The sequence below is a fragment of the Oenanthe melanoleuca genome, chromosome 8 (genome assembly GCF_029582105.1).
Source record: "Oenanthe melanoleuca isolate GR-GAL-2019-014 chromosome 8, OMel1.0, whole genome shotgun sequence".
Classification (NCBI taxonomy): domain Eukaryota; kingdom Metazoa; phylum Chordata; class Aves; order Passeriformes; family Muscicapidae; genus Oenanthe; species Oenanthe melanoleuca.
This window is the reverse complement of record NC_079342.1, coordinates 5,661,706-5,678,418: the sequence shown is the minus strand read 5'-3', so window position 1 is coordinate 5,678,418 and position 16,713 is coordinate 5,661,706. Positions and strand designations below refer to the sequence as shown.

The window sequence follows — 16,713 nt, the reverse complement described above, 5'->3', positions numbered from 1 at the left end:
GGGTTCTTTTTTTTTCTTTTTTTTTTGTAACAGTGAAGTTTTCAGTCCAAGATGATAAGACAGACTTTTAAAAGAGGGAACAGGCATGTTTGATGATGGGTATCACTCTTGCAATTCATTTAGGAGCTCCCCTTTAATTCTTTATTTATGCTCCTTTTGTCAGCTTTGTACTGCTGTGGAATTTGTACATTATCATTCTGAACATCTTTCTTAAAACACAGATAATATTGATAATATTTAGCACTGTTATTTCATGAATAATTTATTTTGATGCTTGTGAGCATCTTTGTTTTAGAAGGATAAATCTGTACTATGGATAAGTACCTGCAAATATCTTAAAATGCCAAACTAAAAAATTGCAGGTGTTGACTCATAACTATTTTTCATTGTCTTAAAATATTAAAGTGCAAGTTCCTGTTTTCAGCAGTTGAGAAATAGTTCCTGGAGACCACATAGTGGATGGGGAAGCTGCCAGTGGCATGCCCCCAGTTCAAGGTTCACTGCTCAGCTAACCACTACTTTCAGCGGGAGCCTGCCACGAGAACCCGGCACAGGAACGCTCTCTTATGGCTTTATGGTAATGTACATTACAGCCAGATATAGCAAGCAGTCCCTCTGTGGTCATTGCCCTGTGAATTCACTGTAATTATAAACAATGTGTTTGCAGAAGTGTGTCTAGTGACCGTAAATCTGCCAGAGCTTGTTAACAGCTTACTGCGAACACTAAAAATCATGTGACAAAACAAGCCCTGTTCAACTGATCCTCAGCTCAGCCAAATTTAAAACTACAGGCCTGAGAACAGCCTGACAATTAACATGAGAACATAGCGTTGTTGTTTTGGTTCATGTCTTTAATCTATCAAGCCCAGTAACCTGCCTTCGGCAATGTTGCCTCAGAAGAAAACTTCTCCCTGCATAATGCATCCAGCCAATGCGATCTGCCATCCAGACAGGGGGAATCCCTTCCTAGCCTCTGCTGAGTCTCCTGTCAGGCTTTCTTAGATGTGTAGAAGAGAGATGAAAAGATTAGATCTGCATTTCCACCTCAGTCTAACATTCTGTCATAAATATGCTGTATGCCAAATATCATATGCCAGGCGGGAAGGAGCGCGCCAAGGAGCCCCACCACAGTTTTTGCACAGGGCTGCACCACCATGAGCTGAGGCACCCCAGGCTGTCCTGGAGCAGGCTGAGCATCCCAGCATGTACCAAACCACACAAATGGTTTGAACTGAAAAGCTGGGAAGGTGAGGAGAAGTCACATTTGTAACTTTTGCAGTTTCTCTGAAGAACCAGAGTTATTTCTTATACTGCTTGTTTTCTAATGAGTCCTACTGTGCACTTCTTTCTACAGCCCTAGTCAATAAAAAAGTAAACACAAGTGAGGATGAAGGACACACAGCCAAGTTTTCAAACTTGCATGCCTACAGATAGAGTATAAAATCACTTTCTGGTCAAAGAAACTAGGCATTTGCATGCTCAGTGTGCTTCCATGATGACCTGAACATTCTTAGTATGGCTGGAAATTGGTAACCAGGTCACCCTTTCTGCTTTCCTGCACTGAAATGCAGTACTGAGGCAGCAGATCCAGAGGGCAGTCCCCAAATTAACCATTCTGTATAATCTTGTGTGCCATTATTTGAATGGAGAGTGTCACATGGCTATTTTACAGGAACCAGGCTTGAAGTGACAGCAAGAGAATTATATCAAAAATTAGACAGAGGGAGAAGTTGTGTTTCTTTGATCAAGGCTTGTCCCTTTTGAACTTGGGCATCTCAGCAGAGCTGAATACCTGGGCTGGCTCAGACACAAGGTGGGGTGCTGGAAAGCTGAGGAGGGAAACAGGCTTTGCACTGCTGGCAATTGCTGTTGGATAGAGCATGTTGTTTGCTATTCCATCCCCAATGACATGGACATGACCTTGTTGGGAAGTGAGATCTCTACTTGGGGTTTTTCATCTCATGGTAGAGCTGCTGTGCCTCTTCTTAACTTTAAGTGCCTAAGACTTATTTATGATGCATCTATTCTTAATATTTGCACAGCACATACATTATTGATGAGAATACTGAATGAAAACTTGGAGATCTATCAGGAGCAAGATCCTCAAATTCTACAGATGTCATTGCAGTGATGGTTGCCTCATAGTAAAATATATTGCACAAAGAACAAATCCAGCTCATTGCACCTATTTTGTCTGCCACTGAAATGCTTTCTCTTGCTTTCTTAGACTGAGACTGAGTTTTGGAAATGCCATCCACTCCTGAGAGTTCACACTGGAATGTTCACTGGCAATGGAGGGCTGACTTCAGCAAGGTAATTAATGCATGTAGCTGTGGGTAATAACAGGCTCTTACACCATGCTCTGTTGGGGTGAATTAAAAGTAAGTGCAATTAGTCCAATGGAGGAGAAAATGCAATTGATTAGGGTAGCCAGCAAAACTTCAACAAACTAATTGAACTTCATTATTTAACAGCTGTGTAACACATGTCTTGTAAATAATTTCACACATGCAGAACATTATCATAGAAACTGTGGATTTCATGCTAAATTTTCCAGTCTTTGCCTCTTGGTGCGTTCTAACCTCTTCCATTTGTGTAAGAATTATGTGTGACATTTCTCAGCTATTTTAAGAAGTGCTGCAGCATACCAATCACAGAAAATAGCAGTCATAGTCCATGAAACAGGTAGCAACAGCAGCCAGTAACTCATGCAGGTTAACATTCCAGCTGTAGATTTACTATACCTTCTTTACCTGCATATCAAGAGATATAACCCAGTTTTACCTCTTAGGGAAATGAGATGAGGCTGAGTGACTTCCCACAGTAATTCATGGTGTTGGGCCAGGACAATAATGGTTGGCAAGATCCCCTGACAGGGTAAATGAGGGGTTTTATTACCACTGGGGACACCTCGAGGCTTTCATCCAGTAATCCCTCTGGCTTGTGCATTTAGCACAACTCACAGCAAGGTGCAAAAAAAACAACAAAAAAGGATGCTTCTGATAAATCATTTTGTTAAGTAGCTTTTTTAAGCTGATGTTTTACTGCTGGAGGAATGGTCTCCCGTTACTCCTCTATAGAATTCCTATGATTAGTCTCTGCTGCTGGAAGCAGTGTTGGAGCTGTATATCAAAATATTGCAGCCCCTTCTGCTGTGTATTTTAGACCTCTTCTCCTTCCTTGGTCCTCTCCTCATTTCTTAACTCTATTTGTGCAAAATGTGGAGCTTTGGTGACTTTTTTTGGTGAGAGAAAAGAGCATCAGCTTGGGAAACAGCAGAATTTCATGATGAAAGTAGATCAACTCCAGCAGAGCGAGTTTCCATCAGCAGTTTGTGTTGACTTAAATTTTTATTTCTTTTTGTTTGGGCTTTACTATTTCATTATGTTTTCTCTCTCTTTGTCTCTAAGGTGTATATTCAGACTCTTTCAAACCAAGTTTCTGGGCTGTGGATCCAGGCCTGGACCCCACTAACAGCGCCAGTTAAACAAGTACAGTTTCCTGAATACAACAGGAGGTCTGGGCTGAGTCTGATCATTGCAGAGTAACCATGCTGGTTGTTAATAGGTTTTTCCTTCCTTCTGCTCTTTGGCTTTTCCCCAGTTGTGTAGTTTTCTCCTCAGCTGGCCTGGGCTCCAACACCCCCTGGCAGCAGCAGGGTGGCAGGAAGGTAACAAGCTTCCTTCAAATAACATTCTCTGTGCTCATAAGGGATATTAACCGAGGGCTGCCTTCCAATGACTGCTGTGTTGGACACAGGAAAGCTGCTTTTTACCTCTGACTTCCCCTCCTGCATGGGGATTTGGGGATGGAGCTGTAAACCACATCTCTTATTTCTTATTCATTTGAATCACTTGAAGCAATAGCTGTTTTTTCACCCCTTTTTGCTGTATGACTATTTCTTTTCCTTTGCTTACCTGAATGGCAGTCTATCACTAAAATGACTCCCCTTTTCTCCTTTTAATGATTCAGTGTGCTACCTCTCACAGTCCTACCCTGAATATAGCTTTGAAATTTGAAGGTAGCTGTCTTCCAACAAGAATTATACACTTTCCAGGAGAGGAAGTAGGGAAGAAAAATCACACCTGTACCTTAAAAATTGAGCTACATAAAATGGGATTATCAAAAAATGGGTAGTTTGGGAACACACCACTTATCTATGTAACTTACATAATGTTCTAGTTGCAAATGCCCTTTGTTTCTGGGAAGGGCAGATGAGAGAAATGTAATGTGAAATGTCTAAGTTTAAGGGTAGCATTTGTCTACTTGGATCTAATTTTTAAATCTGTCAGACATAGGTTTTGATTTTTAGAAAAAAACTAGATATAGCACTCTGAAGAGAGCATTTTGAGAATGTTTCTTTTAAAAGCCAAGTCCACCTAGCTGTGCAACACAGCTTGGTGTTCTGCTGTGTAGATTTTGGTAAATATGAGATTTCTTTAATCCTTCTCTTTCAGGTATCAGTAGTTCACAGTGATATGGTTATCTGCAATGTAGCTACTAGTGCCAAAGCTGAAGGCAAGGTGGCTAAGTACAGATATGGCTAAATACATGTGTGGACAAGGGGGTTGAACCTGGAATGTGAGTCATGATGGTTCTATGTTGGAACCCTGGAAACTGGTTTTGAACTTTCTATGCTGTCAGGTATTGACCCCCAAAAGAACACTGCTTTTGACCTGAGGCCTTGGAGAAGGCTTCCAAAATTGAATGATAGAACTAGAATCACTGGCGTGTAGTTTGAATAGAAGTGTGTAATATGACATGGTGAAGGGTTTGAAAATTTGGGTTTTAGAATATAGTAATAGGTATGGGACAAGATGGAGGTTTTAGGGTGGAAATTTTCTGTCTTTCTTCACCTTCTTCTTTTTGGGTTTAGGTAGTACATTTAATTGGATAGAAAATGCTGCATTGTGAGTCATGGGTCATTGAGTCAAAAGTAAGAATAATTTAGATGTTAGCTTTTAATTGGACAATTAGGCTTAAAAGACCTTGTAACGAGCAAGATCCATTGCTATTTTTTCATCTTTAGCTTGTTAGCTAGAAGTGCTGTAGCACTCACTGTAGTATAGATAAGAATTAATAAACAACTGAGTCCGAACATGAAATTCCATCTCTCATGCTTTTAATCCCGACTCTGACTGAAGAAAGAAAAGAAAAAAAAAAAAGACAAAAGGTAATAGTTCTACACATCCCAAAGGAGAAGTTGCTTTAACAGGGCTTACCTGTGTAGCCAAGGGCGCAGACGCAGTCATAGTGCCCTATCTGGTTGAGGCACGTCGCCCCGTTCAGGCAGGGGTCCGAGGCACACTCGTTCACCTCCAGGTCGCAGTGCCTGCCCTGGTAGCCCGGCACGCAGTAGCAGGAGTACTCGCCCACGCCGTCCCTGCAGAGCGCCCCGTTGCGGCACGGCTCCGAGCTGCACTCGTCCAGCTCGCTCTCGCACAGCGCCCCGGTGTAGCCGGCGCTGCACAGGCAGCTGGGCCCCGCCACGCTGCTCTGGCAGGTGCCTCCGTGCTCGCACGGGTTGGTCTCACAGCCGCTGTCGGCCCTCTCGCAGGTAGGTCCATCAAACCCAGCGGGGCACTGGCAGGTAAAGCTGAGGTTTCCAGCAGAGCCGAGGCAAGTAGCGTTTTGGAGACAAGGGTTCGAGGAGCAAGGGTTGGAGGTTTTGTTGCAGAGCTCCTCCTCACTGTCCGCTGATGCATCTGCACAAAGGCAAGGGTCATCTTTATGACCAGCAACACAGGTAGAGTTCTTTTGGCAAGAGTTTGACAGGCACCTGGAATCATTCTTCATGCAAAGTGATTCTAGGAAAGAAACACAAAAAAATCCTGAGGACTTCCACAGCACTAGGAGTAACCAACAGCAAAAGAAGTGTAGTTCTTAACACCACTGTACTTCAAAACCAACAGCTCCAATTTCTGGCTCTTGAGAAGAAAACAGGAGTGGCAACTGTGTGATGCATTAATGGACTAATGAATGTAAAATGAAAACAATTATGAAAACTTGAGTAGATTGTAATTTCCTGTTCTTGTCTCTTTCAACAGCCATGGTCTGGAGTGTCAGGATTGTTTAACACTATATTAAGAGTATAGTTGAGACAATATTGGTTGTTGTCAACTGATACCAAACAATATAGAACACATTTAGGTATGTTTAAGATTTTTGTTTTTTGTTTTTTTTTTTTTTTGTTACTAGAGAAAGGAGATAAACCACTTTTTTTACTTCAATACCACTTTTGTGGTGGTACCATTCTCTTGTGGTGGATGTTTTTTTGCCTTGGGTTTCACAAGCTAAGTTACTCAGATGCAGTTATAGCTCAAATAAACAGTTCAAACCATCAGGCACCTTGATTTTGATTTGCTGATTATAAATAGTAATTTCACATGTACAGCATCTCCACCAAAAAGAATCTACCAAACACCTGAGATGCAAAATGGTCCTGTGAGAGCCTTCCAGCCTCTGAGGCTGGAAGGACATGGTGGACATGGTGTAAAGATGTTCCTCACTCCCTTGCCCTCGGGGAACTGAGCTTCTGTCAGTAATTAAACGCCACTTGGAGTTGCCTTGCAGCTGTAAAGAATAACAATAGCAAGAGCTACTTCTCACTTCCCAGTCAAGGAGGGTGAGCTGTTACCAGCACTGTTCAGAGTCCACCTCTGGGATACACTGAAGCAGCTGTATCAGGGCCAAAATCATGTGAAATGAAGCTGAATGTTCCTTTAGGAGAGAAGGCAATTTGTAAGAGAAATACTCATGAGCTAGAGCACAAAAGTTGCACTAAATTATCTATATGTAAAACCTGTAAACATCTTTTTTATTATTATTCATTTTATACTTTTAATCTGGAGTTTTGTTTGGATATATGAAGGGTATGTGTCTTCTACAGCAGCACAATAGTGTGTGTTTGTGCAAACAGGGTTCTGTGGATGAGCAGAACTTCTCAGAGGAATTCAGACCCGTCTACCAGCAGCCTCTAATTTCTTCCCAGCTTTTGAACTGAGATTTAGGAGAGCAGACACAGTAGAGATGGAGATGGGGCACTGAAAGAGAAGTAGTGAGTGATGAAGACTCCAGTAACTGGAGTTAGACCAATGCTGATAAAGGCCTGGGACAGATCCCTGGAAAAGGGAGAGGCTAGGGTTGGTCACCTGAGGTTACCAACCAACCAACCATGGAGGAGTGTCAGAGAATACAAACAAACTGGCCGTGGTGTGTTTCCATAGTGTGCATTTTAATACATAATACAATTTAATCTGTTTCTCCTTGAAGGGGGAAGTGGAAGAAGACAGTATCAGAAGGCTTAACTAGCTTAGGAAAGACTGTTTGTGTAGATTTGACACTAAGATAATAAATGGAAAGGCTGAAAAATTGTCTTTGCATGACTGTTGTGCTTTCTGACCTGAGGTGTACAGAGGAGTAGCAGTGCCTCTGAGAATTAGAAGCACCAGTCTGAATGAATTTGATGTTCATGAATAGGTACATTTACTGAGCCAAATAACTAATTAATATTTGTTTGAACAAGGGGAATAGAGATTTATGTAGTAACATAAACAGTGACACACCGTGATTTAAAACCAGCAGTGACCTTAAGGATTACCTAGAAAGCAAGCTACACATTGATTAGCAGGAGAGCTGAAGTGTTATCATGCTCTCTGAAGGAAAACAGGACAAAAATGGTACTTTTGGATTAGCCTGCCTTTAAAATGACCATCCCTAAACCTGTTAATTATCATTTTTGGAAGCAGGTATCTCATCCTGATGCAGTGTTGGTTGCACTTGCTCCAGCTCAGAGCAAAAATTAAAGACATTGGTCACATGTACTGACCTGCACCACTGCCAGCAGTAATTCAGACCCTTTTCTTCCTCAGCACACTCTCATATATGTTCTAATGTCCTGGTTTACATAATTTTGTGCTTTATCCATGAATTTAGGTTTTTTCTTTAGCCTGGATATTACAGAGCTTACTGCAATCTATTAATTACAGTTAAAATGAGCAAAACTGTGCTCCTTAGGAACTTCTGCATCCTGCATTTTTGTTGAAAAACTTTAGAGAGCTTTCCTTTCAGTCTGTGTACCTATTTAAAGTTCATTAAAGTGCATGTTTGGAGAAACATTGCAAATTTGAAGAAATTAATTGTGATCAAGTTATAATGTTGTCTAACTGTTTCACTGTGTAAGCTACAAGAGGTGAGGTCAATCATTCAAGTGCTTTCTTACACAGGACCACAGTGACATGAGAAGCAATTTAGTTAATTATTACTGCTTTTCCAGAGATAATTTGCATGCAACAGGCTGGGTCTGTTATAATGACTGTGTGAGGGCATGAAGTGTTTGCCAGTCTGCAGTTTTGATAGCAAGAGTAGCTGTGAGCACTGGTTAAAAAGCTTCATAGCTTTCCAGTAAGATTGGAGGGAAAATGAGGGAAGGAGAAAGACAGCCCTAAAAGCACTGTCTGTATGTAATGAAGGCAGCCAGTTTGTCTCCAGGTGACATCATTATGGGAAAAACACAAACCAGAAAACCTTTCCTGGATTTTTTTTAAAGCAGTATTTTAATTTCAACTTTTGTAGTCTTTATAAAACTAATTTCTAATGCTGACAATTCAATAAATCCAACACTCTCTACAGGATACTCTTGTCTGATTTGTACGAGAAGTTTATAGTGAAAGAGCAATATTTTGGCATTCTGTCTTTATTCTAATGCACTGTGCCATGGTTTTTATTATCTGTATAGTTTTTGAGGAACACAGCAGTTCTGAAGGTCTTAGCTGAGTTTTAGCTTAGCTGTGGTCTAAAGCTGAGACCAAGAATTTAAGGGTGCTCTACAGCAGTTTGTCTCAGCAGCAAAACTGCATCTCAAAAGGTGCATCTCAAATGCAGTTATCACACCATGGTTATCAAATGGTAGGCAGTTCACCTGGACATTTCCATAACTTTTGTTTTAAAATCATGTTCCTGAATGATGTGAGTGCTTCAGCTAATCCTTGGATTCCGGACTGCATTTTCCACCTATTTCAGGTAAGTTTTTTGCACTACCTCCCTTGCTGCCCTGTGGAAACTGAGTTTCTCTGCTGCTCTGGAGTGATGTGGAAGGATGAATTTGGGAGCCTCCTGAGCTGAGAGCTGCATGGAAGGAGCATGAAGAGTATGACAGGTGGAAGCTCCTGTATGCCCTGTGATGCAGTGTGATGATGCAAAGACTGTCTCAATCAGAGCAGATGCCTAAAGAATATTCTCTTCTGCATTCACAGAAAGAGCTGTAAAGGGACAGAAATATTTCAGTGGAGCTTGGGTTTTGGCCAAGGTTGTGGAAGGATAACCAGGAAAAGCCTCATGTTCTACTTCAGATGTGCAGAGGAGTAGTTTTTCATTCCTAAGCAATTAAAGTCACTTCAGCAGTGACTTGTTCTGACAGAGTCTTAAAACTTGTATGCAACATTAGAAAAAATGGAAACAAAATGCTGATTGCTTTGGATTTACACTGACTGACACTTGAGGTAATTATCAGTCTCTTTATAAACAGTGGTACTTTAATCTAATTACAAGAGGATTTAGTGCCAAGCGTTTTGCCCCATGGTTAAATCCTTGAGATGCAGATGAGATGGTTGGCAGTGAAATTCTTTGCAGTAAAGCTTGCCATCTACTGGCACATCATTCATACTACCAGAAACATGGCCATACCTGCAGCTATTTCAGGAACTGGCACAAATAACTTAATACAAGAAATGCCAAGAAAAAGACAGTTTTAGCTTTGGTTTTTTGCTCTTGGATAAGATTATTTAAATTCATTGAAGTGATCTTGTTAGTGTATGAATAATTGAGCTTAAACAGCTAATCAGCACTAAAAATGCATGATTTTGGCTGGTAAAGGTTTCTGAGTGATCAGAAACTACTGTAGTGATACAAAAAAATTTTTATGATGTTAGAAATGCATGCCAGTGAGGATAGGCCAAAATTTAATTAGGGAAAAGTTATCATAAACAGGGCAGGGATTTTGAAATGGCTAAAGCATTTTGGCACAGATAATCTGATTGCTAAACTATCGTTCCCCAGTAAAGCAGGTAATTTTGAAAAGCTCATCTGCATATCTTTCCTGACAATTTCAAGGTGCTTTTTTTCTAAATCCTGTGTAAATCAGAGATTTACTGAGTTCATGTCCATTTTTCAAAATATTCTTCTAAGGTAGGTTGAAAAGATCAAAAGTAAAGTAAATTGATGATCCCAAATTCTGACAATTAGCCATCTCAGCCACACAAAGCTCCCAGATAAATCCTTTTCAATCTGTTTTGAGTTCTTTGTGTCAGAAACGTCTTTCAGCAATGACTTGTTCTTTCAGGACACGACTCTTCCTATGAGTTGGTGAAATATCATAATCAGTGGCAGCATTTAAATTTAAATTTCAATCACTGCTAATCACACTGTTATAAACCAGAGTTCACTTGACTGTGGCCATGCCTGCACTTTACTAATCATCTCATTGTGCCTGAAGGCTGCTTGTAATTTGCAGTGCTGATCTTCAAATGTGCCTTCTGCCCCTGAAGGAGGACTCTGAGCTTCACAGAAGGTCTCAACACTAACAACTTCAGAATCTTTTACACATGCTGCAAGATTTTCTGACCTTCTTAACAGAGCCAGTCTATTTTCTAGGGGGAAAAAAATCTATTATAAGGTAGAGAATTTCTTGATACCCGTATAGTCATCATCACTGGTGATTTTACTGTGCTTTAAGGACTTTTTTCCTTTAATTTTTTTTTTTTTTTTTTTTGAACAAAGAGTTATTGCTTTACAAATTTGAATTAAAACTAGAAAGCTACACCAGCTAGTGCAGATAAAGCAGTTCACAACAAAACCTGACTTTTTACTAAGTCATACATTTTGGGAAAAAAATGGATAGCAAAAAACCCCTGGTCTATGAGATGACAGATTAAATTTAAAAAATACTCTTAAGGAAAAAATGATTGAATTGCAATTGCAAGATGTTTGGGTCTATAAAAACATCCCAACTCCAACATCAGAAAATGCATTACCTGTGAGGGTTTTGTTGTTGTTATTTTGTTTTGTTTTTGTTATTGGGTTGTTTTTTGGGGGGGGAGATGGTGTTTGTTTATTTTGGTTTTGTTTTTTTAATTTGTTGTGGTGGCAAATATAATTGACATCTTGGTGGTGATCAGTCACTAGAAAGAAAACTAGACCACAAATGAAGCAACTACTGCTTCTCTTAGTGCTTTTACTTAAGTCTGGATTGTGTTGAATCAAAACCAGCATGCAGCATTTGTTCACAGCTAAAGGCTTACATGGTGATCAAATCAGCTCACCAAAAAAGTCACAGGATAATATGATGGTAGCAAGGCTTTAGATAGCCCAGTGGCTGGAGTCAGAAACATGAACCTTCAATGCTCATGCTCATTACTTGTTTGAAACCTGCCCTTGGGATCTTAAAACAAGTGTGTGAATCTGTGTCACTGAAATATCAAGCTCTGTAACTATACTGAGATCTTGAAATAATTATCATTTAACTGGAAATATTAAAATATTGCCCAAGGCATTTACTGCTGCATTAAGGAGCTGTGGCTTTGGTGTAACTAATCCTCTCTCCATTTATCTGCAGTGCACCATGACACAAAAAATACAATTCATCACTATGACGATAACTTCCCTGCAAAGACAGCCCTAGAAAGTTGTGGGTGTGCAGATAAATGTTCAGTCATTATGTATCATGAAGAACTGGAGAAGAGATAAGCACAGCTGCATAATCAGCAGGGACAGATGTTGGGACCAGGTACCTTTACCATGGAGTGAAAGGCAGAGATGTCACTCCCGCATCAGCATTTGGCAGATGGGGAAGGAAAAGAGAGGAAACCATGTTCTGGATAAAACAGATCCGGGTAAGGGGCTATCTTAGCCCTCAAAATAGCTTTTCCATGTGCACAAATAATTTCTGTTTTTCCACACAGTCTCAAACTTTCTAAGTATTTCACTAATACAATTTCATTCCTTCCCATCTCCCAATATATTTGTATTACCATCTTAATTATTCACTGTGATGAGCAGCTTGTAGTTACTGTAGTGCCATTTGTCCTTTGCAAGCTTCACCTGAGAGGAAATCACCAGCCCCCAGACCCTTCCCGCTCTCTCCACAGCTGGAATCATAGTTACTCAAGCTGCTTAATGCAAAATCCTACTTTGGGAAGGGCTGATCAAACTTTTGCCAAACCAGCAAACACTTGTTGTGTCTGCAAATACTGTGGTCATAAAGAGTTAATCCCGAATCTTTAACTTCAATTGCGTGTCCAAAACATCCTAGCATGTTGTTATAGAAACCACTTTCAGGCTTTACATCTTGAGTCACGTTTATTACCATAGTAACCAGCACCACACACAGGCAGGAAAGAAAAAGGGTGGTTACACAAATATTCCATTGCTATCAAAAAATCCAAATTTGGTTTTAGGTACATTTATATTAGCAAAATCAAGGAAAGTAAATTAACTTATTTTCTGAAGAAAAAGTATGGTACATTAGTGTAAGAGTAACAATAGCATCAAAATTTTAAAATGTTGCTTAGGCAACACTTTACTATTAAAGCTATTTGTGATTGAAATTACAGAACTAGTTATTAAACCAATATCTGCATTTCACTCTTCCCTAAACTTTTCTGTTCACACTGACTTGCTGCTGGTCCCTGACAACAAAGGCAGTTACTCTCTGGCTGGCTGTCATTGTCCTTCATTGTCTTTTAACATTCATGCCACCCCAGGCTCCCTTACCCCATGAGCACTGCAGCAGCAGCAGCCCTTAAGCTGCCCCCACTGACTGCACTAAGCATCACAGCAATGGCACCAGCTGTTCCAAATAAACAAACAAAAATGAGGGAAATGCCTTTTTCTAAATGTAAATAATTTTTGGCTTTCACTTTATTTGGCATCATACCCTAGTGTTTGTGCTGGGAACAGGAGGAGAATCGGGCCCAGGAGCCCAACAGGGGCATTGAATTTGGAGGATTTTTGGTTCAATTGGACACCAAGGCACAGTGCTACCAGCAATGCAAATAGACTGGTTTCTAATGAGGATGAAAGATTTTATGCTCTGCTTCTTTACCTTTAGTACTACAGCACTGCTGTTTAAGGTGGTAGTGTACAATGATCATCCTGCTTTCACTGTACACAGTAGCCTCATTTGTACAGTAGTACTGTACAAATGTAGCCTCAAACGTCTGTAACACTGACCCAGGTACAATTTCTTTCTGAGAGTCATAACTGGATAAGCTTAAAGCCCTGATTGTTAGAAATACATCATAGTAGGCTGTAATGTGGGGCAACTCTTTTGAAGTCTCTGGGTGTAAAGCCATGTGCTGATGTGTGCAGATGTTGAGATTGCCTGCAGTAGGTTCTCAGTAACACAACTGAGGACTAGATGTTCCTGATGACATCAAACTGCAGCATACCAAAGTCATTATGCTGCTTCTCCTGTCTCCTCAGACTTAAAAAACGTAATCAGCCCTGTGACATATCAGCATTATGTGGCTGGAAATGCAGTGCACTGTGCTTTAAATGCCACAGGACTCAGAAGAAAGGTTCAGTGTGGCTACAATGGGCAGTGAGTTGAGAAAGCAAGGCCATGCTTTTCCAGCATGAACTTTGTAGAAGAGTTCACATTCCAGCCCTTTCTGTTATGTGCTAAATTATTTTCAATAGAAATCACCTACAATTAGCTCTGCATGAACTAATTACCAATTGGGATTTCAAGACTGCTTGGTGAAAGTCACAGCTCCTGTGTTTTGGGAGGCTGGAGTGTCACAAGGAGCTGGCATAACCTGAATTTCCTCAGCTGTCCTGCTGAGCCCCTGTGCTGAGGGCAGCTTCCCCTCAGAGCCAAGGGCATAACACATCACTGGGATGTGATTGTGAACTGCACAAGCTGCCCTCACCAACTTCATAGAGACAGAAATCAGTCCAGGCCCAGCAAAAGGAAATTATGTGAACTTCTGCAGAGGGCTGCCCTTTGAACACTAGTTCCAGTGGCCTGTGAAAGTGAACAGTCATGGCTCTCACACAAAACCTGTGGCAGCTTTCCTGTCCTGCAGACTGTTTGTAGCATCCTAAAAACTCTACTGACTTGTAACACAACAAGAATCAGTTTCATGGTTTTACCACTTTTTATTTCCAGAGCAGCTCAGAAGCACTGAGGAGGAGCAACTGACCCAAAAGAAAAGTAGGTATTGAAAACCCTCTATATGATTAGGGATACCTTTCTCTTAAACCTCTTTAAGATGATACACTGTAGAAGAAACAAAACCAGAATATTCACCAGCATCAGAGTGTGCCCAGGAGCCTTCCTTGGGGAAGAAATAAGCCTTCCATATTAGAAGAATATTACTAAAAGTCAAATTGTTAAACCTTAGTGTGATGGTGTGCTTTAGAATAAAAAAACACTTGCCACTAGGACATTAAATATCTGCTACAAGTAAAGAGGTATCCAGTAAGCCTTTCAAAATTTGACTAGTACCATTTTTGCCAGTAAAATGATGAAAAATTTTAAACCATGAATAAATGAATGAATCTTTATTCACCAGTAGCAACCAGTATAGTAATTTCTGGGTGTTGGTGGTGTGGTGGCTGGGGAATGGAAAGTAAGATCAGCAATCATGAGCAGGGAACTAAAGCCTCCATGGCATGACATCCAGGTGCTTACTCTATCTCGAGAAACTTTGGTGCCATACAATGATGAAAAAACCAAAAGGAATACCCTATTTTGGGGGAAGGGGCCTTCATCACAGTACCAGTGCCAGTACAGGGTACATTATAGGACAGCATTGTGCCCTGCTTTATGTTAAATTGTGCTAAATAAAGATCTGTGTGATTGTAAGGGTCTGGCCAGGAAAAAAAAATAGGAAAGATTTTATGGCAGTAATGAATAAGTGATAAATATCTAGTGACTATCTTGCTGGGAGCAATATTTTTCAGAGAGATCTATGATGGGGCTTGTTTTATGATCCCAAAGGGCATCACACATCATAGTGTGCTGAGAGGCTGCAGAACAGATTGAGAAGTAGTTCTCAGTACTTAATACCTAGGGATCCTCAAAAGCCATTTCCTCTTAGGATCACATTTCCTTTGATCATTTGGGTTATTAATTATAGATACCTTGAACAGAGCAAGGCACTGTTACTGTACTCCTCAAGCAGTGTCTCATTTAAAAGGAACAAAATATTGTACTTAATTAGGGGTTCAGCTTTGGTGTCTTTTCAAGGCACTTTGGTATTGATTTGACCATGATAGCCTACTATAGCAAATATTATGCCATTAATAATAAAGGGAGCTTGTAGACATAAAAGTGTAGGAAGGAAGCACCAAAATGTTTGTCATCCAGCTTGCCAGAGCAGTTGGAGTATAACCATCCAACATAGCATTTAGAATAAATGCTATATTCTATGGTTCAGAAGTGTTTGCACTTATGTGGAGACCTTTCTCTTGTGCCATTTTCTTACTTGTATCAAGACCATGCTTCATCAAGTGAATTCTGGCAAAAGCATTTGAAACTCTCTGGATAAATGGAAGCATATTGTTTCTGCCTTGGCTCTTTAGGTTAATTTTGCCTCTGTTCTGTTTTGTCTTTCCTGTGCTGTGGACATCATGATTAAACATATGAAATTAGCCATAAAAATTAACCAGGTGAGCATCAATCTGCATGTGTGCATGTTCACTTTACTCTTAGCATGTGTTGATTCATCCTTGTCATCAAAAAATTGTATTAATTGACTGAGAGGTTTGTTTCTCTAAGTTCTGGTCTCATAAGAAGCTTTGACTGTCATTTTCTCCACGCTGCAATCTTGGAGATGTGTCACAGAGATATAGTCAGGATTTACTAAATTGCATTCATGTGTTACCTCTCAGAAAGCAAAGTGTTTCCCCAGCCAGGTGGGTCACATTCCTGTTGGGATGCATATGCAGGGGCAGGAGCAGGACTGACAGCAGGTTACAAATCAGCCCCTGCTTCTCCTGGCTCAGGGACCTGCAGGGGGATTGGGCCAAAGTCTCCTGGATCCCAAGCCTGTGCCACCTCATTTGGCTGTTGGATGCCAGGATGGCCCTGCAGTTTGGGAGGTGTTGGAAAAGAGCCTCTCTCTGTGAGGAGAGGGGCAGTGCCTGGCCACCAGCCCTGCTGTGCCCAGGGGCTCTGAGGCAAAGGGAACAAGCTTCAGGTGGCTTCCCTCCCCAGTTTGTTTAGGGAGAAGACAGTAATCTGTAGTAATGGAGAACGAGAGGGGAAAAGGTGCTTCTCCTAGAGAAGCAGTGCTTGTGTGACCTCCAGGGAACACCACAGATATCCTACAGAGCAATGTTGATGAGCTTCTGCTTTTTCATCCCTTTGAGATGACCTCATCTGCAAGGCATGAGCTTTAACTGCACTTTTCAGGTAAGATGTGGATTGTATGCATGCCAAGATAGTATAAAGTAATTTTTTTAGGTAATTTTTTATTACCTAGGTGTTCTTGTAACTACTAAGAATTTGAACTGGTATCAAAACTATATATGCAGACCACAAAATAAAACCCATCAACCCTCCCCACATGGTTCCTGATGATCAGAATTCCTACTCAAATCAACAGTAATTTTGTCAACTTCTTGAATCACAAAGCTTAACTTGTCAAGTACAGAACTTTAGTATGTGCATACTGTACCAATTAAGGAGTTGCTCAGGAGTTTAATTCA

General features: G+C 40.7%; 1 protein-coding gene across 1 annotated transcript in view; it reads right to left on the bottom strand.

Moving 5' to 3' along the window:
- The window catches only part of CRB1 (crumbs cell polarity complex component 1), a 93,223-nt gene that overhangs the window by 62,782 nt on the left and 13,728 nt on the right, over positions 1–16,713 (bottom strand). The window contains exon 2 of the mRNA XM_056497182.1: positions 5,223–5,807. Coding sequence (XP_056353157.1) covers positions 5,223–5,807 — 585 coding nt within the window. The remainder of the gene's footprint in view (positions 1–5,222; positions 5,808–16,713) is intronic.